Consider the following 26,206-nt stretch of genomic DNA (forward strand, 5'->3'; position numbering starts at 1 on the left):
TTCTCCTCAAGTTAATTCTCACAAGCACAAGTTACTTTGTTCCTCAGATGTGGCATTGCAGTGAAGTTTGAAATTCAATCTCCACAACACGGAAGAATGTGTTCTGTAACAATTCCCCTCTGTCATTTGCCCTTTTCAGTGCCGGATAGCAGGTGTACACTGTTCAAAAAGCAAAATTCGCCCTTTGCTATTCCCTCTTACTACATAGGGAAAGGGTTTCATGTTAATAGTGCTAACTTTCCCACATACGATAAAAGCATGGAGTATATAATGCATACATATTCTGATAGTCTGAACAATTCACATATCATATACCTAATTATTACTATTCTTATTTACATATTTAGGCTCATATTCTTCTGGACTGTGGTGAGGACAATGTCTGTCGTCCAGACTTGCAAGTGGCCGTGGACAGGTATGAGCCTAACTCTTCTGCAAAATAGACAATTAGTATAGTAAAGACATTTGACCCAGTTCAGACAATCTCACTAAGATATGTGCAAGCCTTTCTCCCACACGTGCAGCCCCATTACTCCTTCTTTTCTGGTACGAGCATTCAGGAATCTTCTGATTAACCATGCTTTCCTGTTCCACATGAACCAAGAAACTGTGGCTGCTAGTTTCAGGAAAAAGCTAAGACACTGAACCAACTTTAAACTGTGGCTCAATAGCATGGCTTGTTCTACAGCCGATAGCCATGGTTTCATGGTTTCGGCAAAATGAGAAACTTTGATTAATTAGAGGTTCCTTGGTTTGATTGCTTGTGCTGTGAAGGGCAGAGCAAAGGGACTGTGAACATGGATGGTCTCTTCCATGTACATAAAGACGGTGTAAAATTAGTTTCCCTTATCTCACATCTTCATGAGTTACTGCTAAATAAAGGGGTGGTTCTGTGTCATTTTATCCAGCAGATGGCAGTGCTGTTTCTATACTGTATGTTTCGTGATGCCTAGCTCTTTATAATTAGTTTACATCTAGGCAGGCCAGATACAATAGATTTTTGTACCTTTGCCAAGCTGCACTACCCGCAGTCTGTCTTCTGCGCAGCAAAATACCCTCTTTATGCCCTGCTTTTGAGTTCTGAGAAGACTAGATGATCCTCAAGAATCTACAATTCTCTGACTCTGCTGTTTAGCTGGAAACAGCACAATACCAAGCCCTCTGCTATAGCTGGCCGTTCAATTGTTTCTGTACAGTTCTGCTAATGTGTAGCATGACCTTGGCAGTTTACAAATGAAGTTGTTCCTGGGAGCACCTAGGAGAAGTGTTGCCACAGGCTCTTTCAAACGTTTAATGTGCTGTAGTGGGTGGGGAGCTACAGCGGTGGGTGGGCAAGTGTCTGTAATACTCTGGTGTTGAAGAAATGTGCTTAAGTGGAAGAAGCATTTTCTGAAGGATGGACCGTTTAGTCTGCGATTTTTGTGCTTGGGGAACACCTGTTTTTGAAAAGCACTCTGCTGATCTAATGAGTGCAATGTCAGAGTGATGCTAGTACCTCACTGGGCCTGAAGTCTCCAATGTGGCACCCTTGAACAGACTATTTAGTACCTACCCAGCCCCCCTACAACCCAATTTTTAAATTAGTTGGGTTTTTGTTTTGCTTTTTGAAATTCTTTGGTCACAGGTGTCAGGTTTTTTTGTGGAAGATGTGAGGCCAGTTTTCTTTTGCTATGTTTTCGTTTTGAGCCGTTTAGACGTTTTGCTGTGGGGGCAGGGTTTGTACATCACCAGTTTTCTTCTGTGGAATGGGCATTTTGTGGTGCCTATAGGTTTAATAGTTTCCCAGATATGCCCCCAGACTCAATAAGGTTTTTTGTGGTGAGGGGCTGTGCTAGGCTATGATTTTAACACAGCAATGGAAACACATTGATCTAGAGCAGTGGTTCCCAACCTTTTTGAGAGGTCAACCCACAAGTCTAAATGTATTTGGCATGGTGACCCACTGATTATCACATGGATTTTGGACCTTAGACATTTGGCAGCTGTTGGTTTCGTTTATTTTAACTGCAAGTTTTTGTTTTTCTATAACCGTTACTTGAGACATCCAAGCAAAAAATTAATAGCATTTATGTGGGATTTGTTGAAATTTTTATAGTACGTTCAAAGTTATTCATATTTGTGGGAATGTAAGGACACCAACCATCTGATTGCAGGATATTCAATCACAAGCTATAAAAATGTATTGCAGAAACATACAGATACTAAAGCCATGTCAGGTGTAAAAAAAGTATGAGTGGTTTTGACAGTTTTATTCACAACAAAGTCCATCTTGGCAAGTATCAGTGGGGTGGCTGAGCTTGCATTTTGCTGAAGAGTAGATCAATGTGGGGTTTGATGGTTGTCAGACATAGTCTCAGATCATTATTGATACATAGCCTGCTTTTGTATTTCATCTTCACAGCAGTCATTGCTGAAAAGGCTGTCTTGCAAAGATATGTACTATCAAATGGCAACAGCATGGAGATTGCTTCATCAGCAAGCTCAGGATACTTAGCAACATGAAGCCAAAATTTAGCTAACCTCAATTTCCAAAAATTATCTTTGAGGGTCCCCACACATGACAGTTCAGTGGGTTGTTATTTTGGAACAAAGGCAACTTCATGGCATCAGTTGCAAAATGGTTTTGCACGTGTTCAGACTTCTGTTTCTAAGCAAACTTACCGTTTAACAAACCCTAGCAGCAGATTCAATCACTGTTCACCACAAGGTGCTCATACAGGAAGGGTTTGGTTTTTTTAATTGTGCTTGTGCATAAGATGCAAGCTGTAACAGTCATACCACACAATTCCCAAGGCCATATAACACCGGTCCTGAAAGATCTTCATTGGCTCCCACTGGCTTCCGAGCACAATTCAGAGTGTTGGTGCTGACCTTTAAAGGCCTAAACAGCCTCGGTCCTGAATACCTGAAGGAGCATCTCTACCCCCATCGTCCAGCCCAGACACTGAGGTCCAGCTCTGAGGGCCTTCTGACGGTTCCCTCACTGCAAGAAGTTAGGTTACAGGGAACCAGGCAGAGGGCCTTCTTGGTAGTGGCGCCTGCCCTGTGGAACGCCCTCTCAGCAGATGTCAAGGCAGTAAGCAACTATTTTACTTTCAAAAGACAACTGAAGGCGGCCCTGTTTAGGGAAGTTTTTAATGTTTGATGCTGTATTGTTTTTAATTTTCGGTTGGAAGCCGCCCAGAGTGGCTGGGGAAACCCAGCCAGATGGGTGGGGTATAAATAATAAATTATTATTATTATTATTATTATTATTATTATTATTATTATTATTATTATTCCCTGTACAAGCACCTCACAATGAGCGGTCACTGGATCTGCTGCCAACCTGCAGAGAGTGGCTCCCAAGTGTTAAAATGTTGAGCCTTTCAGATAAAACATTGTAAGAGGTATTCATCAGGCCAGTTAAGGATTAAAAGTAAACATCATTTGGGGTTTATTATAAAGCCCACAAGCCACTTGCAGGTCATGACCAACAGGTTGAGAAACACTGATCCAGAGGCCTCACTTTTGTTCCATATTGGTCTTGTGCAGTGATCAGAAGCAGATCTATATTGGGGATGAGAATCCTTTAACCCTGGTCGTCAATGCCGAGAACCTAGGAGAGGGAGCCTATGAAGCTGAACTCTTTGTTACCGTCCCACCTCAAGCAGACTTCATTGGCATAGTTCGCAACAAGGAGGTAAGTCTAGTGAGTACGCTGTGAGCAGAATTTATTGCAACAAGTTTGTGTTTCAAACAATTGGTGTAGGAAGCAGCAATATGAGTGGGCTGCTCACATGATCAGAAGATCTGTACATTACAAATGGGACATGGAATAAGACTGCTAGGGAAACAGGTCTATGCAACTACAGTGAGCTTTAGACAAGACCATTCATTGAGCTTCAGGCTCCTAAGCATGGATTTGAACCTGGGTCACCCACATCCCAAACCATAGTTCTGTCTACCATGTCACACACTCTCATCAAACGCTAGTTCAGTGTAACCCAAACTTTCACTTGGTGGGGGGGGGTGCTTTCTTGCCTCTGCATCCGGGTTTCTTCATGATAGGCCTCAGTAATTTCACATTATAAATATAATCATTTTCCTTCCTTCAAAATGTCTTCTTAACATTTAAAGTAAGGAAGCTGTTAGGCAAAGCTTAAAAGTGCCACCTTTTGTGGCTATTTTGCTTCATCCCTTTTAGTTGATCATATGGTGCTGATGAACAGTGTGGACCTGCCAGCTGGAAGATAAAGCTGGATAATCCTCTCCTAAACCGGGAGAGAGGTGTCTTGTCTAGCAACAGAGAGCAGTCTGTGCAAAGCGAGCCAGGCTGCTAAGACAAAGCTATTTCTGTTGAGGTGCTTAGAGCCACACATTTGGTAATTAAATTAATTCAGGCTCATGCTCTTACACCTTGGGAAATGAACGGGGCGATCCCAAGGGACTGGGATAAGTGCCTTAGCTGTTGCTGTTTTGTCCCTAACAGAGCAATAATTAAGACTGTACAGCGCAATAAATGCACCAGAAAAATTCTGCCATGTCAAGATTCCCCCGCCATGATGCATTCAGGATTTACTTCAGAGTTGTTAGCAACTGACTGTATTGGTATCTTAAAGAAGATTTAGGAGCCCAAGTTCTAGGTGAAGTTTTAAAAAATAAATGTTTTGGTAATACAGTCATACCTTGGAAGTCAAACGGAATCCGTTCCGGAAGTCCGTTCAACTTCTAAAATGTTCGAAAACCAAAGCGTGGCTTCTCATTGGTTGCAGGAAGCTTCTGCAGCCAATCAGAAGCCATGGAAGCCCCGTTGGATGTTCGGATTCCAAAGAACGTTCACAAACCGGAACACTCACTTCCAGGTTTGCGGCGTTCAGGAGCCAAAACGTTCGACTTGCAAGGCATTTGGGATCCAAGGTACGACTGTACTATTGCCTAAGTAATGGAGCTGGCCTGCTAGAGTACTGATGAAATGTCGCTGCCTTAAACAAAGCAGCATTGCCCATTTGGAAGCCATTTTGGTGTTGTCAATACAGTTCCGAACTTGGACCCAAGTTCAATTTCCTCTTTAGTCATATGCACAATGGAACAAATCACTCTTTCCCTCTCTTACATCTAGGTAAGTGTGTGCTTGGAGATTGCAGCCTGATAATGGATTATTTTCTCTGGACTTGAAAAACTCTAGTGATCTTTGCACCACACTTGCCAGCGGAGAGACAGGTTCTGAACCCTAAAATGTCATGTTTGATAGACCGCTCATAACCATTGGAAGTGCTAAAGAATTCAGTGCAGACAATAAATATCATTATATGTCAGAAGGAGAACGTGCTTAGAGAATGATAAGTATTGTGCTCTTCACTGAAAAAAGTCACCTTTGTTTCACTGCAGGATTTGGCAAGGCTTTCATGCGCATTTAAAACTGAGAATAAAACCCGGCTAGTTGTCTGCGACCTTGGGAATCCAATGAAAGCAGGAACAAAAGTAAGAATTAACAAAAACTAAGGAGAACCCTATGCCTACAGCAGCAGGGTTTGCTGGTTTGGGAGGCAGCCTCATACTGACTGCCTTTTGGTTAATTGGATGAGCCACACGACGGGTTAAACCAACCTCTTTCCAACTGTCACATGTTAAATCCTGTACATCTTCTTTTGTGTTCAAGCTTTCAGCCGGCCTCCATTTTAGTGTTCATCAGGAATCTGAGATGGACACCTTTGTGAAGTTTGATCTACAGATTCGTAGGTATGGGACACTTAGCACTGTGTACTCACCTAATAACTGGGGCTGCTATTGAAATGGGGGGGGGACCAGGCAGAAATGGAATTAAATTATAAATAATAGTAATATTATTGTCTGTAAGAATATTAAATTGCAACAATGTAATTATATGGTGCATATACACACACTCACACACACATTTCCAATTTAATACCACCGACTTCCCTTTTTAGCCATTTTCTTAATTTATTTAAAAGCATGTATGCGTATCTCACATGTTTCAGAAATCTCCAAGCACCATGCAGTCTAAAAAGAAACAATCTATCATTAAAACATTTTGCCCGTTAATGTCATAAATGAAATCTTGTTTGAGGATCTTCATGTACCTGTGGCCTTTTGCATTTAAAAGGCTGCTGCCTCTCTTCCAGAATCTATTGTTTTAAAAACCTGAAATCTAACATCAGTCAGGACTGCATTGCCAATATATTACATTTAACCGCAAAGACTGAGATACTCAGCATATTAGTTGACATACGCTGTAAAAGGAATGTATTGATTTGCGCATCTCCAAAATGGGATGTACAGAGTGAGTTGGAGAGAGAGAGAGAAAGAAAGAAAGAGTGTTTATATTGGATTGCATTCCTCTTTTAAATGGCTGTCTTAAGACCAATGAAACTTCTGGCCAGAGAGAGCCTGACAGATTTTGTTACGTGAGGCAAAAAATTCCAAAGGTTGGCCTCTAAATTGACAGTTTGCTGCCCTTTAAATGCAGGGATAGGAAACCTTTGACCCTCCTGATAGTGTTTTACTCCCATAAGCCCCAAACAGCATCACCAGTGATTGGAGAAGATCAAAGTCGTAGCCCATGGGTAGGCAAACTAAGGCCCGGGGGCCAGATTCGGCCCGATCGCCTTCTCAATCCGGCCCGCGGACAGTCCGGGAGTCAGCATGTTTTTACATGAGTAGAATGTGTCCTTTTATTTAAAATGCATCTCTGGGTTATTTGTGGGGCGTAGGAATTCGTTCATTTTTTTCCCCAAAATATAGTCTGGCCCACCACATGGTCTGAGGCACAGTGGACCGGCCCATGGCTGAAAAAGGTTGCTGACCCCTGTCATAGCCCAACAATGTCTGGAAGGCCACTAGCTTCCCACCTCTGATTTAAAGGAGAAAGTTCTCAGAAAGCAGCCACTCTTCAGGCATTGTAGGAAAAGCAACTCACTTGAAATGGGCTACTGAACTGAACCGTGTGCTTTCAGCGCATGCCACTTGTAGGGTAGAACCTCCTTCCTTTTACCTTCGACAGCAGCACATGACTTGACTCGCTATGGCATTGCATTGTTTCACAGCTCTAACATGTACAACAACCTAAGCCCCGTGACATCTTATCAGGTGGACCTGGCCATCTTAGCAGTTGTCGAAATCAGAGGGTGAGTGATGGCCTTGGTGCCATTGTAGCTAGAGCCTCGTTTCCTTCATTTCACAATTATGCGGCTTATGCTGCATGCTCATGGTGCCTGGTGGTTATTGTGCGCTCCTTGTGTAATTTTAGGGTTTCTTCTCCGGATCATCTTTTTCTCCCAATTCCTAATTGGCAACCCAAGGAGAATCCAGAAACGGAGGATGACATCGGGCCTCTGGTTCAACACATCTACGAGGTAAATCTGTGCTCAAGGCTGTAACCAGAAGGCCATGCCTGCTAGAATCACGCCTTACCTCTTGCTAGAATGGTAAACTAATCAGATGGCCTTGTGGGCTGCAAACCTGCAGAGTGAGGTCCACCAGACAGCTTAGTACTGTATGCAGGGATGTCACACGTCAAGGTGTGTTCATGCATTTATGGTACCGAGACCACCCTTCTACCCTCCTCTCTCCCCCAGAAACAGAACAGAAAGACTTAAGAACATGCCTGAAAAATGTGTTACCTGCCAAGCCAAACACAACCCATGAGTCACTGTACTGTAGCCTGCCAGGTGCTTCACAACCTTTGGGCGGTATTTAACATAACAAATATGTATTACAAAAGCGTTACACAAGGGCTTTTGGAGACCTGAGGAGTGGGGCGGGATTTTCCGTTCTAACATCTGTAGTGGCAAGTGGCTCAGTTCTGAACCAATGTCACACAGCTTTGAGATAGGTAAGAGCAGAGGGATTTGCTGTGGTCAACCCAATGTTGGCTCTTCAGATGCTATTGGACTGCAGCTTCTATCATCCCCAGCCAACATGAGCGATGGTCAGGAATGAGGGGAGTTGTAGTCCAACAACATCTGGATGGCCTTTAAAATAGCATAGGACTGCCTGGCTGTGCTCACAGACAAGTTGTTGGGGCATATGCCACAATAGCCATAGGAGGGGATAGGATTGTACTGCGAGAGTGAAAATAGCATCGTTCTTCGTGGTCATTTGTTTCTCCTGCCTCTCACTAGCTCAGAAACAATGGCCCGAGTGCTGTCAGCAAAGTGATGCTCAATCTTCAGTGGCCTTACAAGTATAACAACAACACCCTGTTGTATATTATGGAATATGAAATTGAAGGCCCCATGAACTGCACTTCCGATATGGAGATTAACCCGCTAAAAATTAAGGTAAGTCGAAAGCATCTTCAGATTTTCCGTGTACTGAGCAATCCATCTGTCTTGAATGTTTAAAGCAATACAAATCATTGTTAGTGGTTATAATGCTAAAGAATATTCAACTTGTCATCAAAAGGGGCAGCGGGGAATCCAGCGGTTGTTCGCTTGTATCTGCCCAAATGCTTGGGCAAAGAGGTTCTTCTGTGCAAATGTTGAGCGAATTTGTTAGAGAAGAGAGATACAGGGAGAAATGAAGTGACCTTGGGAGGGTGATGATGCAAACATACTCTCATCTCGTCTGCTCAGCAGCATAGACCTTCCCCACTAAAGATCTGGTTGAAGTCACCTCACTCCCTAACCAGCCCATTCCCTTGTGGGCTCACTTGACAACAGCAGTTCCCTGAATGCGGACAGGGCAAGTGACCATTTCAAAATGGCCGTGGGCTTTTTGGTATCTCGTTTATCGCTCTCGATTTCCAATGTATGCTGTTCACCCATCCACAAAGTGTTTAGGAATGTGTCACCAATCCGTACTGATAATCGAACCCTTCTTGATGCTGTAGATGTCAACGCCTCACCAAGATGAAAAGAATGAAACAACAAATGGAGGAGATAGCCGCAGTCACAATGTCAACCGGAGGGACCTCAGCACAGCTGAGGGAGATGTACAAACTTTGGTAACGTCTGTTTATTGGTTTGTTTGAGAAAAGTTTGAGAATCTTAGGTATGCTTCATGTGTCCCAAGGGATTGCTCTGTAAAGCAGATTCTCATATAGATGCATAGGCCTGATTGACCATGACGGACAGATTGGTTAGGGAAACTCTGAGAAAAGAGGTGAGCAAGCTGGTGGGATGGTTGCCCAAACCTTTGGCAGCCTGCCTCTGTCTTTAGGTAAAGATGCCTAGGCCCTACTGCCTCACTCACGGGAGATCGAAACTGATCAGATGCTTTTTGATGAGTAGAGACCTGCTATATGGTACCTATGTAATGCAAGACATCCTGATTAACACAAAACATGCAACATGGTGTATTTGAACATCTCTCAGTGTGGGGGCTGGAGAGGCTGATTAAATTGCTGTCCAAAATACTGGAGAACCACTGCCAGTCAACAGAGATGGACAAATGATCTGACTCAGTATAAGGCAGTTCCTATCATTGAATCAAGATTTGATTTGGACTAGGGGAAGACTGTTATGGGCATACATCATAACAGGGGAGTGTGTGAGAATGAGAGAGAATATGGTACATAGCTCCCTTTGGATATTTAGCAATGCAAGTTCCCCTTACCAGAGATACCTGTGAACTACAGATAATTTTGCCTTGATGATGATGATGATGATGATGATACTTTTATTATTTATACCCCACCCATCTGGCTGGGTTTCCCCAGCCACCCTGGGTGGCTTACAGCATATATTAAAACATCAGGTGTATGTTTCTAGGTGTGTAGTGATGCTTCTAGGTGTATAGTGCCAGGTGTGTTGGCTCAGCACTATTTAAACCTGCAAATTACATGGGGGTATTATCTAAATTCCCTTTCTGAAGGAGCCCAGTGAATTAAGCAGGGTTGCAGAATCCAAATCGCTGCAGACACCACTCTGCAACTTTGCACCTCTTCTTTTGCAGGCACTGTTTTTGGTTTGGTTGTAAATTGCACACCAGCTGAGGTTGCCACCAGGGGTTGCAATAAGTGGTCAGCCAAGACTGTACCAGCTGTAGGATTCAAAGCACTGTAAGGTTGGAAGGGAACCGACTCTATGAAAGATTCCTGAGGGCCGTTTTACAGTGACCTTAGCATATATTGCTTGCTAGGTTACGTTTCTCAAATTCAAAACCTCTTAGAGCCTGAGTATTGCAATTCTAGTTCCCTGGGATGTTCCACTAGCAATGCCTCTGAGAAAAATCCTTATACGGAATGATTTATAACCACTAGAACAACTGATTCAGACTGAGCATGCTAAGCTCATTTGGAGTTCTCAGAATAAGTGGGTGTAACTCATTTAAATGTATGTAAATACTTTGCATGGTATGAATAATCGTACACATGACTTAGATAACCCAGAGCCACAAAATCCTAACATGGGACACACACAAATGGTGCACATCTACATCCTTTGCCACTGGCATATTCCCCCATCCCCTCTGCATTTGGGTGACAGCAATGGCAATTTGAAATGCAACATGCATGCCTGCAGCTGCTGCTGCAATGTTTTCCCCATGATCAGGAGGAAGAGGTTACAGCATTACATCAGCCACTGCAGGGTAGCAAATATTGGATTTTAATGGCCCTAGCGAGAGATGATTTAATGCTGCATGTTTATTGCACTTCAGATGCCTGTGATATACGAGGTGCAAACCTCTACAACTGATTTGCCAGCTTGACAAATAACTCATTGTTCCAAGCCTTTCCAGGAATGGAAAAGTCAAGGACAATGGGATTCTCAAAATCATGTGCTGATGACCTTTGTGCCTTGTGGTTTCACAGTTCAAGGGTGCTGCCTCCTGTATCCAAAAGGTGCTTTATTATTGTAGGTATGATGAAAAGGAAAGCACACCCAAAAAAGGCACCCTTGTTATTCTCCACCTTAATTTTGCTTAGAACTGTATGCGCATGAAATCACAGAGCATGGCTGTATTCATGAAAAATGGGCATTTAAAAAAATTGCATTCTGAATTTCCATGGTGTCACTTGACAAAAAATAATTCCATCCTATACTAATGGAACTATTTCTGTTTCTTCTCTCTATCTGTCCACATCTGTCCACATCTCATCTCAGGTGCCCTCATTCATGGAACATGCATCTTTCCCCACCCACAGCAATAGATAAGACCTGGAAGCATGGATAGAGGAGGTGCAAGCAACACATGAGATTTCTTTTTTCTTTTTTTAATATAATTTTTATTGGATTTTGCACAAATTTTCCAACATAACAACTCCAAAACAACATAGCAAATCTTTGGCTATCACAGCCTAATACTTCCTTCAACCACATCTAATGGTTTTCTAAATTCCTTTCTGATTTTGCATTTTATTACAATGTTTATTGCTAAAAGTCCAATCTTACATCAGCGATCTTAGTCCTTTTCACAGTAATTTATATAGCCCTCCTTACAAAACTTCTTGTAACCCTACAAGCAATGTTAGGTAATTACAACTGACTTTCAGATACAACATAAATTTCTTCCAGTCCTTTAGGAAAGTCTGGTCCTGCTGGTTTCGAATTTTCCCTGTTAGTCTCTCCAGCTCAGCATAGTCCATCAATTTCATTTGCCATTCTTCTTTTGTTGGCATTTCCTCTTGCTTCCATTGTTGAGCTAATAATATTCTTGCTGGAAGAAATCTCATTGAATAGAATAAGATTAAGAACAAGAACACATGAGATTTCTTCTTGCTGTTTCTTTGAAGCATCCAGGGTAGCTTTGACAGTCTGTTCTCTAGCTGAAGAAACTGGAGCAGGAAAGGGAATGAGATAACAGGCAGAAATGTTGTTTCATGCCAGTCTACTTACATGAAATAAACATCTTCAGGGGAAAACAAGTTGCTGTTAGTTCCCAGACATTTTGGTGAATGCTATAGTGGAAATGTACGTAGGTAAATTTAGCCAGGGAGATCTAGCTAAAAATGGTTCAGGACCATATGCTTTTTATTCACACTTTACTCCCTTTACCCAAACTTCAACATTTGGTATGAATATCACACAAGTTACCAGCAGCGTAATTCAAAGTCTCGCTGCAGTGGTGCCCAAGCAGGGTGTAGTAATTGTTACACCACCAAACATGTTAGGTCACCATTGTAGTAATAATAGCATTATAAGCAGCTCTCAGGAGGTGGATCCAACGCATAAGAAATAAATCAAGAAGTAAATGGAAGCATGGATAGCTCTGTGGTACCAGTTTCCTTTGAACATAACATCTGAAAACTCATGTACAGCTCTTCCTCTCCTATTGTTTTAACCTTAGGGCTGCGGAACTGCAGAATGTTTAAAGATATTCTGCCAAGTGGGTCGCCTAGAGAGGGAGAAGACGGCAATTCTGTATTTAAAATCTCGCCTTTGGACTCAGACTTTCATGAACGTAAGCATCCATTGCTGTTTCTACGACATCTGCCTGCCCCTGAATAATATGGGTTCTAATTTGACATTTTCTTTCTTATCATCCCCATCACAGAAAGAAAACCAGAACCACTCTTATTCTCTCAAATCATCCGCTTCCTTCAGCGTTATCGAGTTCCCTTACAAGAATCTTTCCTTTCCCGAAGATGTCCACAATTCTACAATAGTAAGCTATTTGATATTCAAAATTAGCGTGACCCAGGGCAACACAATTAAGCTGAAAAGAGTTGTCAAAATGAAACACGCATCTGATCTGCTTCCAGTGTTTGTATTGTCCTATATTAAATCGTGGATTGTTGGGCTCATTCAGTTTTATCGCATGGTGCTGAAGCTTTTAATTAAATTTTAGCCTTCAATTAAAAGCTTTAGATGCAGCCTTCACACTGCTGCTCCAGAATGGGTTCGTGTCTGGCGCTGGCATACAGAATAGCATTGGCACAGAACTCGGAGCCAGCCCATTGCATTACAATCAACTAATCACACAATTGCAGACCCAATCCTATGCATGTTTACCTAGGACATATGTATTCTATCGAGGCTTATTTCCATGTAAATGTGCACAAGATTGCAGCCCTGAACTTCAGCAGATTTATCACCATCAAAGCCAGCAATATTAAGCTAGACAGCATGGAGGCTTCAGTGGTGTTTAATTGGCCCTAATAACCTTCCGCAAATGGAAGGACTGCAGTCGTACCTTGCTTTTCGAACAGCTTAGTTCTCGATCATTTTGGCTCCCGAACGCCACAAATCCAGAAGTGACTGTTCTGGTTTGCGAACTATTTTTGGAAGCCAAACGTCCGATGGGGCTTTGTGGTGTCTGATTGGCTGCAGGAGCTTCCTGCAGCCAATCAGAAGCCACGCTTTGGTTTCCAAACGTTTTGGAAGTCGAACGGACTTCCAGAACGGATTGCGTTCGACTTCCAAGGTACAACTGTACTTCTGTTCATGGAAGACTTTTGCTCCGGTAGCGGGGAGGCGATTCGGAGATTCCTCCAAACCTCCACAGCAGATTTTCAGAGGGTGCAAGGGGCTGCAGGGCAAAGGAGGGTACTGATTAAGCTTGCCTCTCCCACTTCTGCCATCAAGTATCCTGTGAGTGAATACCACTCAAGCATATTCCCATCAGTGGGAGCAAACTCAAAATCCAAGCCAGTGAAGCTATGCGATCATCTTCCGACCAGAAGCTACCTTTATCTTACAAGCAATTCGGCAAGCAGTGCCAGATTTTGCTCCTGCCAAATCACAGCATACACACAAACATAGGCCAGGAAAACCTTGCTCCTTCCCTTTTGTTGAACAGTGTTTGTTTGTGCCCACTGGTGTGCCACATGCAAGTGAATCATGAAGAATTTCCAAAGCATATCCCTCCAACGCTCTACATTGTTTCTCTATAAAATATGTTGTCATCTCCTCCTCTTTAGGTTACCACGAATATCCTGTGGGGTATTCAGCCAGCACCCATGACCGTGCAAGTCTGGGTAATCATACTAGCCGTCTTAGCAGGATTCTTACTTCTGGCACTTCTAGTCTTTATAATGTACAGGGTAAGTGGTGTCTTTAATGAATCATAGAACTGTAGAGTTGGAAGGGACCCTGTGGATCATCTAGTCCAACCCCCTGCAATGCAGAAATATGCAGTTGTCCCATATGGGGATCGAACCTGCAACCTTGGCTTTATCAGCACCACGCTCTAACCTACTGAGCTATCCTGGCTCATTTTATTGTACTATGGTACTTTTCAGAGTGCACTCCTATACTCGTCTGTGATTAGCTCCCATTGAACTTGGTGGAGCTTATTTCTGAGTAGGTTCAACCTAGGGGGAAGAAGCCTCTAAATCAGTGGTTCTCAACCTTGGGTCCCCAGATGTTTTTGGCCTATAACTCCCATGACCCCTAGCTCACAGGACCAGTGGTCAGGGATGATGGGAGTTGTAGGCCAAAAACATCTGGGGACCCAAGGTTGAGAAAGGCTGCTCTAAATCATGGGTGGGGAACTAGATCCAGTCAGTGGGCCAGATCCTTACCTCTGCCACAAAGAAACTTTGAAAGATGGGTGGGACTGACCACCTGTCAATCCCCCAAGATGACCTCTCCAGAGGGGATCACTGGGCACAAATCCACTGATGGGCACTGGCAGTACACCCGCAAAGGAGATCAGCTGATGGGCACAAAGAATGTGCCCTTTTGGTTTGCAGACAGGTTTCAATTAAAATGGACCTATTTCCTCTGCCAGCCTGTTGACTGGCTGCATTAGAAAGTTCTCAGTGGGGCACTTTGTAGTGCAGCACATCCCAGCAACATCGGTATATGCCCTACACTTCATGTCAGGTGCGGGGCAAGAGGCTGTGGATTGGGGAAACTGTCTAACTGGGACCTCTGCCAAGCCTAAAGATGGCCGAAGGTTCCCCAGTTCCTCTAAATTGACTTACCTTTTGTGTTCCATATAAATATTTGGAAATCAAAGCCAGAAATCCAGTAGCCAAAGACAGAAATCAGATGAGTAATCTTTTGGGGCATTCAACATGGTTGTAGAGGTACACGTGCCCAATCACATGAAAGCACAAAACAGGTAGAAGAACAGGGAGTTTGTCCATTTAGCTGCAGCTTCAGATAAACACAAGGAAAAGAACCAAAGGAAACATGTTATACAACCTTTGAGATTTCTGTAGCAGTCGGCTGTGAGAGCTCTGGTTCTAGTTGATTCAAATGGACCCTCCCCAGCCCTTTTACAGGTTTGCTTACTCAGAGTATTACTTATACCAGTTTTCAGTCCAACCTCACAGAACAGGAGCTTGCACGGGAAATATTTAAATGTTTTAAAATACTAACAATGACTTGGCTGCTTAAGATCTGCGTCCAGATGTTTAAAGATCTGTTATTGCAGAAGGCCTGGCTGAGTTCTGTTGGTGGCAAGAGGTTCAGCAGTAAATATATTTTTAAAGCGCTGTTGATGTGCTGGGTCAACTAGGCTATGTATGTGGATGTTGTGCGTGTAACAACAGTAGCGTGGCATGTGGAAGTCCCACACACATATGCGGATTCTGTGCGCATGGTAAAATGTTTTTGAAATTGGGGACTGCATTCGTTTAGCTGTTGTGGGGATGCCTTAACTATTTTGATACCCCCATGAGTGAGGCCCAGGGGTGTTTATGGGCAGAGATAATTCCCGTGTCACTCCCAATATCCATTGTATTTCCTTCCTTTCTCTCTACAACACAGGTGGGTTTCTTCAAGCGTGTGCGGCCACCTCAGGAAGAACAAGAAAGGGAACAGCTGCAGCCGCATGAAAATGGAGAAGGGACATCAGAGGCCTAAGCAGTGTTTTAGCTGTGTCATTTACCAAAAGGTTCAGAATGGTCAACAACTTCCTTTTTAAAAAAAAATGTGTATTTTTTCTGCCTTGAGGGACAGACTGTCTAGAATTGCTCTGCAGGTGTCTTCTGGCATTTACAGTAGTCAGAGGTTAACAATATGTTAGCCTCCCTCCTATTTAATCCTGTTCACATACGTGACTAATACATGTGCACTGATGAGCATATTTTTAGTGCCACAGCCTTGCTTGTCCGGCTCCGGAAGGCTAAAGACATAAAATGTGTTGATTGGTACAACTTGAACTGCTAGCAAGAGTTTGAAGACCTGGAGCTACTACATCCGTTTAATGAACTGTGTGTACACTAATTGAAGACTGTCTGGGCTGGACCATTCCACGGTACTCACCAATCCTCAGAAGTACTTAACTTGCCACTACATTTTCAAACCAGAAACATCTAAATTGACAAAACGTACAATGTTCTGCTCCAGTTATATGATTTTCAGTGAGTTCGCCATAGAAGACAACTGTACTGTAGTATGGTACCCATTTCAGGAATCGCTGTCCACTTCGTAGATGCAAAAGATTTATTTCGGTTTCCTAATATTTATGAGAGATCATCAGCCTTTTTCTAGACACTAATATACCCATACTCTGGGAAATGATTGCTTTGTGCACCAGACTTCTGATAACTTTTCTAGCCTTTCATAACTTTTCCGCACTTCAGAAAATTCAAAGCCTATACAAGGAAATGGAAATTCTTCATTCACAATATATTATAAAAATAATTAAGAATATCTGCTTGACCTTACTATGCATAATTTTACTTCTGCTTTGAAAATGCAAGTTTTGAAACAAAATGGAATTATTTCTAGCAAAACTAGGCTGTTGGAGGATGAGCAAGAAGAGGCAATAGAGGGAGTGAAGAAAATGGTGCTTAGATGAATTGGAATTGTAACTTCTTACAAGCCCACTAGAAGCCTTCATCAGATGTGTCTCACAATTTCCAGCTCTTACCTGCAGCCTAAGGTTGAAAACTGAAGAGTTCAGAAGGCCACATCCCGCTCTAGATCTTGGCTTTGCTCTGGGTCTTTACAGATCAAACCCTTAGACATGTAAAGAAGGAATCCTGTTTGTACAAGTAAGTTGACAGGCGGTGGTAGCAGACATGCTGTGCTGAGCATGTCCCAGTGAAGATACTAAGTGGCAATGTCATGCTGTCTCAAGTGGGACCCCCTCATAGTTGCATTTGCCAGGAAGTTAAAAAAAAGAAATCGTCATAGAGGAAAGCAGTGGAGTAATGAAGGGAAAGCATTTTATTCTGAACAGCTCGCAGGATGCATGTTGTTAAGCAGGAAAGAGCCTTAAAGGGCAGTTCCAAGTGAATGGGATTTCAGAGGAAGTCGACTGTACCTTCACTCTTTCTGGGATCATTGCCAGGATTTGATCTATGGAAGGAAGCTGAAACCTCAGTAGAGGTAGCTGGCCAGATATTAAAGAGCTCTCATGGAGAGCTTTCCTGCAGAAGAGTGACCACTGAGGCGATAATACACAAGAAGGCAAATGTGAAGCTGAATTGTAAGGTTTGGTCTTAGGTGCTTCTACCTTTTCCTAAAATGGGGTATTGTAAGTACATTTAACGGGAAGGATATGCCTAGTTGCAGAAATAAAAAATGCGGACTATGAGAGCAACTGTGTGCCATGTAGATGAACTACCAAAATTGGGAAATGAGGTCAATTTATCAAAGCGATGTGGTTCTGAATTGCTGATTTATTTTTAACATCATCTCTATTTTCTGTGAGAGGAAAAATACAAAGGGACTTAAGTTTTAGTGTTTATCTCGGGCCTAGTGCACCACATGCATTCACATCATTTGATTTTGGGGGGATATTGATTACTCTACTTGATGACTGTTATCTGAATGTGTGAACTTAGGAGCAACTGGAAAAATAGAGCTCTATCTATGCCATGGTGCCAGATCTGATGGCCCTTTCATACAGGCAAGTTATCAAGTGATGAGCATGCAGGTGTGAACTAGGCTTAAGAGAATAAAGAGAAGACAATTGCTTCTATGGGGCTCAAAGTAGCACTTTCCATACAAATGCCATACTGAAAGAGGCTATTGTTTGATAAGCATGAACTGCAACTGCAAAACACAACAGATTGTATCAGTTTCCACTTTCCACCCTGAGTTATTGGATAGTTTTGCTTTGCCACATACACAGTGTGTTCTTCCATAAGGGCCAATGACACTGCAACACTTTGTAAATAGTACTCTAGTTTATCCAAATCTCTTTTTTCTTAGATATCCCCTCCCAGACCATTCAGATAATGAATTTGTACTGTATGTAAATATTTTTAAAGGAACGAATGTCACAGAAGTAGGCAAAATGAAATATATTAAGCATTTTATACTTAATATTTTTTTCATGAAGAATATATATTTTGTACACAGCAAAAGCCTATGCATCAAAATTTACAAAGAACGCTACCCCCCCAAACCAAAACCAAATGGTTATGTCCTGTCACTTCAGTCTGCTTAATTTGAAGCAAATATGGATAAATATTTTTTTCTGGCCTTGTGGTTCTATTGGTCTGTATCTAGACATAGCTGTTACTGAAAGTATCCTTCTTAACAGTACACTCCTATTCATGTTTATTCAGAAGTAAGTCCCATTCTGTTCAGTGGGGCTTACTGTCGGGTAAGTGTGCACAGAATTGCAACCCAGAGTGAGTTATCAATCAGGTTCATTGCTGAATAGACACATCTTGGTGTGCTGTGTTACAAAAAGCATAAATTTCCGAGTGGTATATCGTTTAGCAATCTGCCAATTTATATTATTAACTAGAAATTTGAATTTCTTTTATCTGCAGCTTAACATAACTCAGTGAACAAGCAGATGTAGTCCTATGCTCCCACAGCTAACAGCTGCAACCCAGTGGTGTTGGGAGTTTTGGCATCTTTAAATTTAAATATCTGAAAACAACAAGATTTAGAAAACTGACAAAAATGCATTAATTAAAGATGTAAAGGTAGCACTGGGTTTTTCAGTTCTGTGTGGTGTTAGGGGTGTGTGGTAGAGGTTTCGTAATTTGAGAGACATTATGTTGCAACATCAGTGCTTTTTTGCCAAAGCATTCCTGTCACTAATATAGTAAAGGTAAAGGACCCCTGACAGTTAAGTCCAGTTGCGAATGTCTCTGGGGTTGCAGTGCTCATCTCGCTTTACTGGCCAAGGGAGCTGACATTTGTTCACAGACAGTTTTTCCGGGTCATGTGGCCAGCATGACTAAGCCGCTTCTGGCGAAACCGTTTACCTTCCCGCCAGAGCGGTATCTATTTATCTTCTTGCACTTTGACGTGCTTTCGAACTGCTAGGTTGGCAGGAGCTGGGACCGAGCAATGGGAGCTCACTCCGTTGCAGGGATTCGAACCGCCAGCTTTCCGATCAGCAAGCCCGAGGTTCAGTGGTTTAGACCACAGCGCCACCTGTGTCCCATCACTAATATAGGACTCCCTAATAATCAAATGAACTATGTATAGGCAACCGCTTTTTTAAAAAATACAAAGTGGTATTATATAGTATGATATTTCCTTCAAAGTTATTATACACACCATTAGAACAAACCATAAAATCATAGAATTGTAGAGCTGGAAGGGACCACAAGTGCTATCTAGTCCAGCCCCTTGCAATGCAGGAATCTTTTGCCCAACATGGGGCTTGAACCCATGACCAAGAGATTATGAGTCTCATGCTCTTATCAACAGAGCTGTGTGATCTCTTCATAAAAATCCCTTCCAGAAACCAACCACCCATTCTTCATAAGACACTGTCATTCTATTGCAGATAGAGCTGCTATCTATCTGTCCATAATGCATTTATGCTTTAATATGGGTGCACCACTGCTTCATTTTCATGGCATATTCTGAGAGGTACTGAGTTGATTGAATTATTTAACGGAATGTAATGTTATTATAACTGAATCAACAGGCTGGGAATGGGGCCTGATGTTTTTCTGAGTTCGCTGCTCTTTTTTTAAAAATATATATATATATATCAAATGCAATTCATCTTTTATAACCAGTTTTAATTAATTCCTTGCCAAATTATCAACATATACAGGCCTCACTAAGGAAAAACCAGATGCTGTAATTCTGTCGGGGCATTCTCTCCCTGTTGCGCATATCTCTAGTCACTTAAAATTCATTCACATTTGCAGGTTTGTTACATGTCACAGGACACCCAATTTTATTTATTTTAAATGAGTTTAAGGTCATACGGAAACCTCTATCTGTCCTGCTTGACCTGTGATGGCTATTTCAAAGGCAGTATCAAGTGATTTTATGTTATGAATGTTGTGTGTGTGAAGTTGAAGTGGAATATCCATGTGAAAATATAATACACTCAAAGAGCATGCGTGAACTTAACCCGGTATGTATGAACTGCTTCAGTTGAAAATATTTGCAGAGGTGTGGCGGGGGGGGAGCCAAAACACTTTCTGGGCAGAAAACTCTACTTTCTGTTTCATACACAATATCTCTTATAGTTATGCAAGTCATCACTGATGTTGAACATGCATTTATATACTCATTCCACTTAGGGTTTTTCTTTTACTTGCATAAAGAATCCCAGGGTCCTAGAGAGGAAGTACTTGAGTGCATCTTATGGGCTCTCTGAAGACTTTATATTGGTGCAAACACTTCAGATTGAAAGTCAGTCTCTTCCATTTGTCTTTTCCCTGTGTCTCCTTGCTATAGAATTAGTACCAAAGCCAAACCCAGGACAAGCATAAAATGTGGCACCTCACATACATGTTGGCCTGAGATGAATGTAGCATATATTGTCTCCCAGAGGTCAGCAGGGCAGAGAGCAAATATACTAAACTGACCTTGCAGGTTTTAGTAGGTTTACTCATAGCTAACCCCCATTGCTTTTAGTAGAACCTGTGCACTAATAATACTGCTTAGGTGTGCAACCACAGTGACTATGTAACTGCTCTAGATAGTATTATGATCACCCACAGGATTAATCAGAAGTAAGCTCCATTGCTTTCAGCAGAAAGTATTCACTAGTAAGAATACTTAGGTTTGCAGCCTCCTTGTCTGTATAATTGCTCTAGAAATGTGATTGCCCACATTGGGCGACACACCGCGTACGTTAGCAAAGTTTGCTAGTTGCAAACTTATTTAGTTTTTTATAACTTCTGCAAGTAAAATAATAATTGTACTGTTACTGAGCTGATAGTACACTGCAACTATTGTGTCAAACATTTATTCTTCTAAAGATACTGACCTTACAATAATGTTCCATGTCAATTCAACATCAATTAACCCACCATTAAAAAAGTAACACACATTTTACTTAACACTAATAGTAACCAGTGAGAGACTATGGCCTGAACCCAAATAGCCATTCATCTATGGGTGCTTAATTTGTTTGTTTCTTTAGACAGTTCTTCATGCTGCTCAGCTGAGTTTTCAAACTCATGGATTAACTAGACATTTTAAGAACAGCATTGCCAGAGCTTCCTTGCAATGTCCGAAGACACACATGGTATTATATTATTGTACTGTGCTCTGCTTTGCCCCAGCTGGCCAACAATGAATTAGGTGAGGCACAACACAGTGCAATTATGTCACATCACTGTACTGTGTTTCTATTTATACCACAGGTGGGGCACCTATAGTTCTCCAGATGTTGTTGGACTACAGTTCCCATTGTCCATGACCATTAGCTATGCTGGAGCTATGTTGCTTGGAGACCCACAACATCTGGAGGGCCCTGGATTCTCCATCTTTCACCTAGACATTACAGGGAACTGGGGATAGGAGACAGGGAGTTGTCTGTAACATCTGGCCAATATGACAAAGGAGAGGCAAAAGTAATTTATGATCTCTCATGGGGTGGAGGGTTGTTAAAAGTAAAACATCTCAATGGGGTGAGCATAAGACTTTCAGCAGGTCTAAGATAAATCTTCGGATTCCAGCCTAAGTTTGTGGTCTTGATGTTTAGAATGTGTATTTTATTTCACCATTTCCTAATTTTTATATATATATGTAGTGATTTATTGTTTGTGAAACATGTGCGCCGTTTTCTAAACAAACCAATGATTGGCAGTGTAACTACCACATAACTGAGACCTTTTCTTAATTATATCATAAATGCACTTTGCTAATATGAATTTCTGGTTACGATGTGCCCTCTTGTCTCAGGACGCTGCAGTGCTATTCAGCCCATCAGTCTGTTTATCTAAACATCTCACACAAACATTTCTTTTCAGATGTCTCACAACCCACTTTAATTTACTATGTGTGATTCCATAGGATATAGGCTGAAATAATATATGTTATGCCATATACCTGCACCTGTTACTCCAATTTCACTGTCATTCCTTCCCCCAAAGAATCCTGGGAATTGTAGGTGCTGTTGTAGATGCATCCTAAAATATTTTCTGTGTATTTATTTGGCGGAAGTCTTCAATGCACTTTAGACTTTCTCTTAGAAATAAGAGTATATGTTTCCTTAAAAAAAATAACAATACATTGAAACATCAGATGTGTAACTGGGTTTGACTGTGCATGAACAGGATGGTCACACTGTTAATGCTCAGGAATTTAAAAAAAAATGCATTTGGAAAAGCAATAAATAAAATCCACCAGCACTTACACTTTAAGCCTTATAAAAGTTCTGTGAATTAATAGTATTTTAAATGCTGAAAACAAATAAATCATTGTTGTCACTCAAAGCAGCTGTAAAGATAGCCTATAGGAGATACATTAGCTGTATTACTTGACTTACTACATTGCCCATCCCTTAATCCACAAATCCACTGAAGTTAAAACACTTGGAAAAGAAAGTCAGATATATTTTTAAATTGTTCGCATAAATCAATTGAATAAATCTTTAATGTAAATAGTAGGATAACTAATGTTTCTTTGTTCATTTATGAATAAAATACTTATTTCACTCTGTCCTTTGGATTTATTTGCAAAACACAAATATCAGGATATGTACGACTTCACATTCGCAAAATTGCTTTGCATTTTCTCCTGATATAAAACTAGCTGGGACTGCCCAAGACTAATGCATTACAATAAAGTAGCAAAAGCTAGTCAAACTGGTGCATGGGTGTTAGTTAAGTGGTTAGGGAAAATAATGCTCACTCTGCTATTATGATGCAGGCCTATAGACACTGAACATTACAACAGACCATCTCTAATAAGGCTTGCAAAGAGAACATTATGTAAGAATATGAAGTTGCAGGGAATTGGATGAAGTAAGCTTACCAACACTTTGGTTGGTAGGATCCGTATTTGGGGGGCAGTGGCAAACCAGGCAATGGCCCCCAAGGCCCCCCAAGGGGTCCCAAGATCTTGTACAAAATCCAGGCTGACCTCTTTATAGTCAGTCTCAGTCTGCTTTGTTATTAACTTAGCAGCATTGCAGGCAAGTTAGTCCCTTCCTTCAAAAGCACAGCCCTCCCTTCCACTGTAAACCAAGCCCATCTGCATCAGTTTTACACTAGTTCCTTGGCTATCGGCTGTCCTGGTGCCCCTTTTTTTCCTGCACATGCCCAGTTGCCCCAGTTTGCTCAGGACATTAGGAGTCAGCAGCCTTTTGATTTTAGTAAGAGGAAAGGAGACAAGATTCACAATTTCACAGGTGTTGTTTCACTATGAAATCCTTCAGCTTTTTCTGCTGGAAGGTAACTCAGTTGTTTAACCAAATATCTGCTAGGGCAAGGAAAAAGTTGGAGCTATTCTTTCTCAGTGAAAACTTCCTTGGCCAAAGAAGACTTAAAATCAGAATTGTAGAGCTGGAAGGGACCACAAGAGTAATCTAGTCCAACCCTGAGATTAAGCCTCATGCTCTGCTGACTGAGCCATCTTCCAATCCTATAGTGTACACCCTTGCCTAAGACTGAATCCTACCGAATACAGTAGTGCTTACTGAGCATCACATCATTTCACCTATCTTCTGATTGGTTTATGGGGCAGTGCAGAAATGATTGTGGTGACAGGATTTCTCTCCTGCACTGGCTATATTTACTATTACAAATGCAGTAGCAAACTTTATTAGGTTGGGAAACAGGGTCAGCTTAGCTCACTGATTGTCAGGATAATGCCAATGTGCAAATCTCTAGGCTGTGCACACACATTTTCATTTCCCCCCTCCAAATCCTATTGTCCTAAAGCTGTTATGTTATATCTTCCTTTTCTGTCTGCTTCAGGCTTAAAATAACACTGCTTTCTTTGAGGGAGAATTTTGCTGCCTCCTTAAAGCTGCATTTTGAGAAGCTCTGAGAATTAGATTGGGTGGGGACACATTACTGTACTCAAAATACTTCAGCAAATGCCTGGGTGATAGGGCCATTAGTGGCTAACAGCCAGATGGTTTAAAGGACTCAGCCTTATGCCCAGAGCATCCTAAACCTCTAAGTGCTAAACAAAAAGGATTGCACAACCTAAGTGCTTATGCCATCAGTCCATAGTTGTCAAGTAGATTCTGGTACAGATCTACTAAACACTGATATTGACCACTGTCTTGCTCAATTGGCATTAGGTGTGTTGCTGTCCATTGTCACAGCTCCCTACAATACTACAATACCTACAATACTAGTGATGCGTACTGAACTAACATTCCCTCATAACTGTTTGGGATGATCATGCTTTTTAGCAGACAATTGCACTCCCTCAGCAGTGCTTCCAGTCTGTTGTATGGCAGGCCCATATTTGCTTGTTATTTGTGAATTTTATTACAGCTGCTATGTGCAGAGGTTGTTTGAAAAACATCTGAATTAAAACTCGCCTCCTCCTCCCCTACAGTAAAACTGTATATTGTATTCCACTTGGAACAACAAACACAAGGGGTGAAGGGGAAGGAACTGTGGAGCTAGGAATCAGGTTGGTGCTAGGTTTGCACGTGTCCCCATTGCCGAAGGCATTTTTCAGTCAAGGCACAGCTATCTCAGGCAACTTGCATGGTAAATAACTCCAGCACATTGATGTTGCCATATGGAAGAGCACTCTCACTCCTTCCGCTGGATGACTGACCATGACACAGGAATCATGCCTGAATTTGAGCATCTGTAAACTGGACCGTGTGTAGCCGTCCCCTTTCCCCTCCCCCCAGTGCTATATTTGAGAGTAAAAGAAGCCATTTAAATTCAGCTTTCACTACCATTCATGGCTGCAACTGACACTTCAAAGAAGCCTCCGTCTCCGTAGCATTCCTCTCTATTGCTTCTGTCATTCACCAGTAGTCCATGGATCAGTTTAAGAATTACTTAACAGGGTAAGATTATCTTTCTCAAGTTTCCTTGACATAAGCGCTGGCAGTGTAATCCCAATGCTGGTGGGGAGTACGTGTGTGAATAGCACATCCCATAGTCAGGCCCGTCTGCATGGCTCTTCTCAATTTCCCCTGGAAACTTTTCTACTGCAAAACAATAGTCAAGTGAAACCAGGTGCCCTGGAAATTTTCATCAAGTGAATCTCCAGCCATCTGATTAGCCCTGACCACAAAATGCAACTGCTAAATCATCACTTATTGAACTACCTACAACAATACCTGCGTTCTGGTTGATTTTTCACCTTTGGGTTGACTGCAACAAACAAGCAAACCAGAGCATTCACTCACAAGTAAGCATTTGTTTGATGGTCAAGGAAATATAACCTTTCCCTATCACTCCATGCTAATGATGCCATCTCTATAATAGGAACAGCTTCACCTGTCAATTTTCCGTCTGCCACACAACTGTTATTGTGAACAAGAGCTGACTTTTGTCAGATGCAGGAACCAAGGATAATGCTTAATGTACATCTCAGGTCTGGGGTTGAAATGCAGCCCTCCTCTCCAAGTCCAGCATGGAGACCCTACATGGCTCCCCAACCCCAGCAATCATTGACCCTATTCCACAGCTTCCTTGAGAGTTTTTTGGCTGGCTATGTTTTTTATCTCTGCTGCCTTAGGCTTAACTGGATGAAGGACAGAGAGGGGCATTTAAAGAAGCCCTTACCCTTGATGTTCTGCCCAGTTTTGTTAATTGACCATTGCCTGCATTCGATCCTCGAATGTTGTCCAGCAGGATGTGCACCTTCGCTTGGAAAGGATTCGCTACCCCTGTAGCCCATGGAGGTCCTCAGCAAACACATTCACATTGAAGGTGCCATGAGACATGTGTGTTGTGCACGTGACAAAGGGAGGGAGATGTTCAAGAGATACACCAAACAGCGTTTCCCAAACTTGGGTCTCCTGCTGTTTTGGAACTACAACTCCCACCATCCTGAACTGGCAAAGCCAGCAGTCATGGACGATGGGCGTTGTAGTCCCCCCCCCAAAAAAAACCCCACAACCACTCTGGAGACCCAAGTTTGGGAAACACCAGGAGCACCTTTGAGGCGCAAGCCCTGCTGCTAGGGGGAAGAAGACGCCAACACCCTCCACCCCCGTCCAGTCACCGAGAAGCCACACCTCAGGGAGGGAGGGCTGCCTCTAGGGCAGGCACCTC

The 26,206-nt window shown here is 42.2% G+C and overlaps 2 protein-coding genes across 2 annotated transcripts in view; both read left to right on the top strand.

Moving 5' to 3' along the window:
• ITGAV (integrin subunit alpha V) overlaps window positions 1-22,665 on the top strand; it is a 67,880-nt gene extending 45,215 nt beyond the window's left edge. The window contains exons 19-30 of the mRNA XM_083627761.1: window positions 348-415; window positions 3,535-3,682; window positions 5,371-5,463; window positions 5,642-5,721; window positions 7,047-7,127; window positions 7,250-7,355; window positions 8,124-8,282; window positions 8,834-8,947; window positions 12,232-12,345; window positions 12,439-12,549; window positions 13,805-13,927; window positions 15,603-22,665. Of these exons, the coding sequence (XP_083483887.1) occupies window positions 348-415; window positions 3,535-3,682; window positions 5,371-5,463; window positions 5,642-5,721; window positions 7,047-7,127; window positions 7,250-7,355; window positions 8,124-8,282; window positions 8,834-8,947; window positions 12,232-12,345; window positions 12,439-12,549; window positions 13,805-13,927; window positions 15,603-15,698 (1,293 nt within the window). The 3' untranslated portion in view covers window positions 15,699-22,665. The remainder of the gene's footprint in view (window positions 1-347; window positions 416-3,534; window positions 3,683-5,370; window positions 5,464-5,641; window positions 5,722-7,046; window positions 7,128-7,249; window positions 7,356-8,123; window positions 8,283-8,833; window positions 8,948-12,231; window positions 12,346-12,438; window positions 12,550-13,804; window positions 13,928-15,602) is intronic.
• FASTKD1 (FAST kinase domains 1) overlaps window positions 14,236-26,206 on the top strand; it is a 108,068-nt gene continuing 96,097 nt past the window's right edge. Inside the window, exon 1 of the mRNA XM_083628532.1 lies at window positions 14,236-14,342. The gene's annotated coding sequence lies outside the window, so the exon portion shown is untranslated. The remainder of the gene's footprint in view (window positions 14,343-26,206) is intronic.

The sequence above is a fragment of the Podarcis filfolensis genome (assembly GCF_964270895.1).
Source record: "Podarcis filfolensis genome assembly, chromosome: 1".
In the NCBI taxonomy this organism is placed as follows: domain Eukaryota; kingdom Metazoa; phylum Chordata; class Lepidosauria; order Squamata; family Lacertidae; genus Podarcis; species Podarcis filfolensis.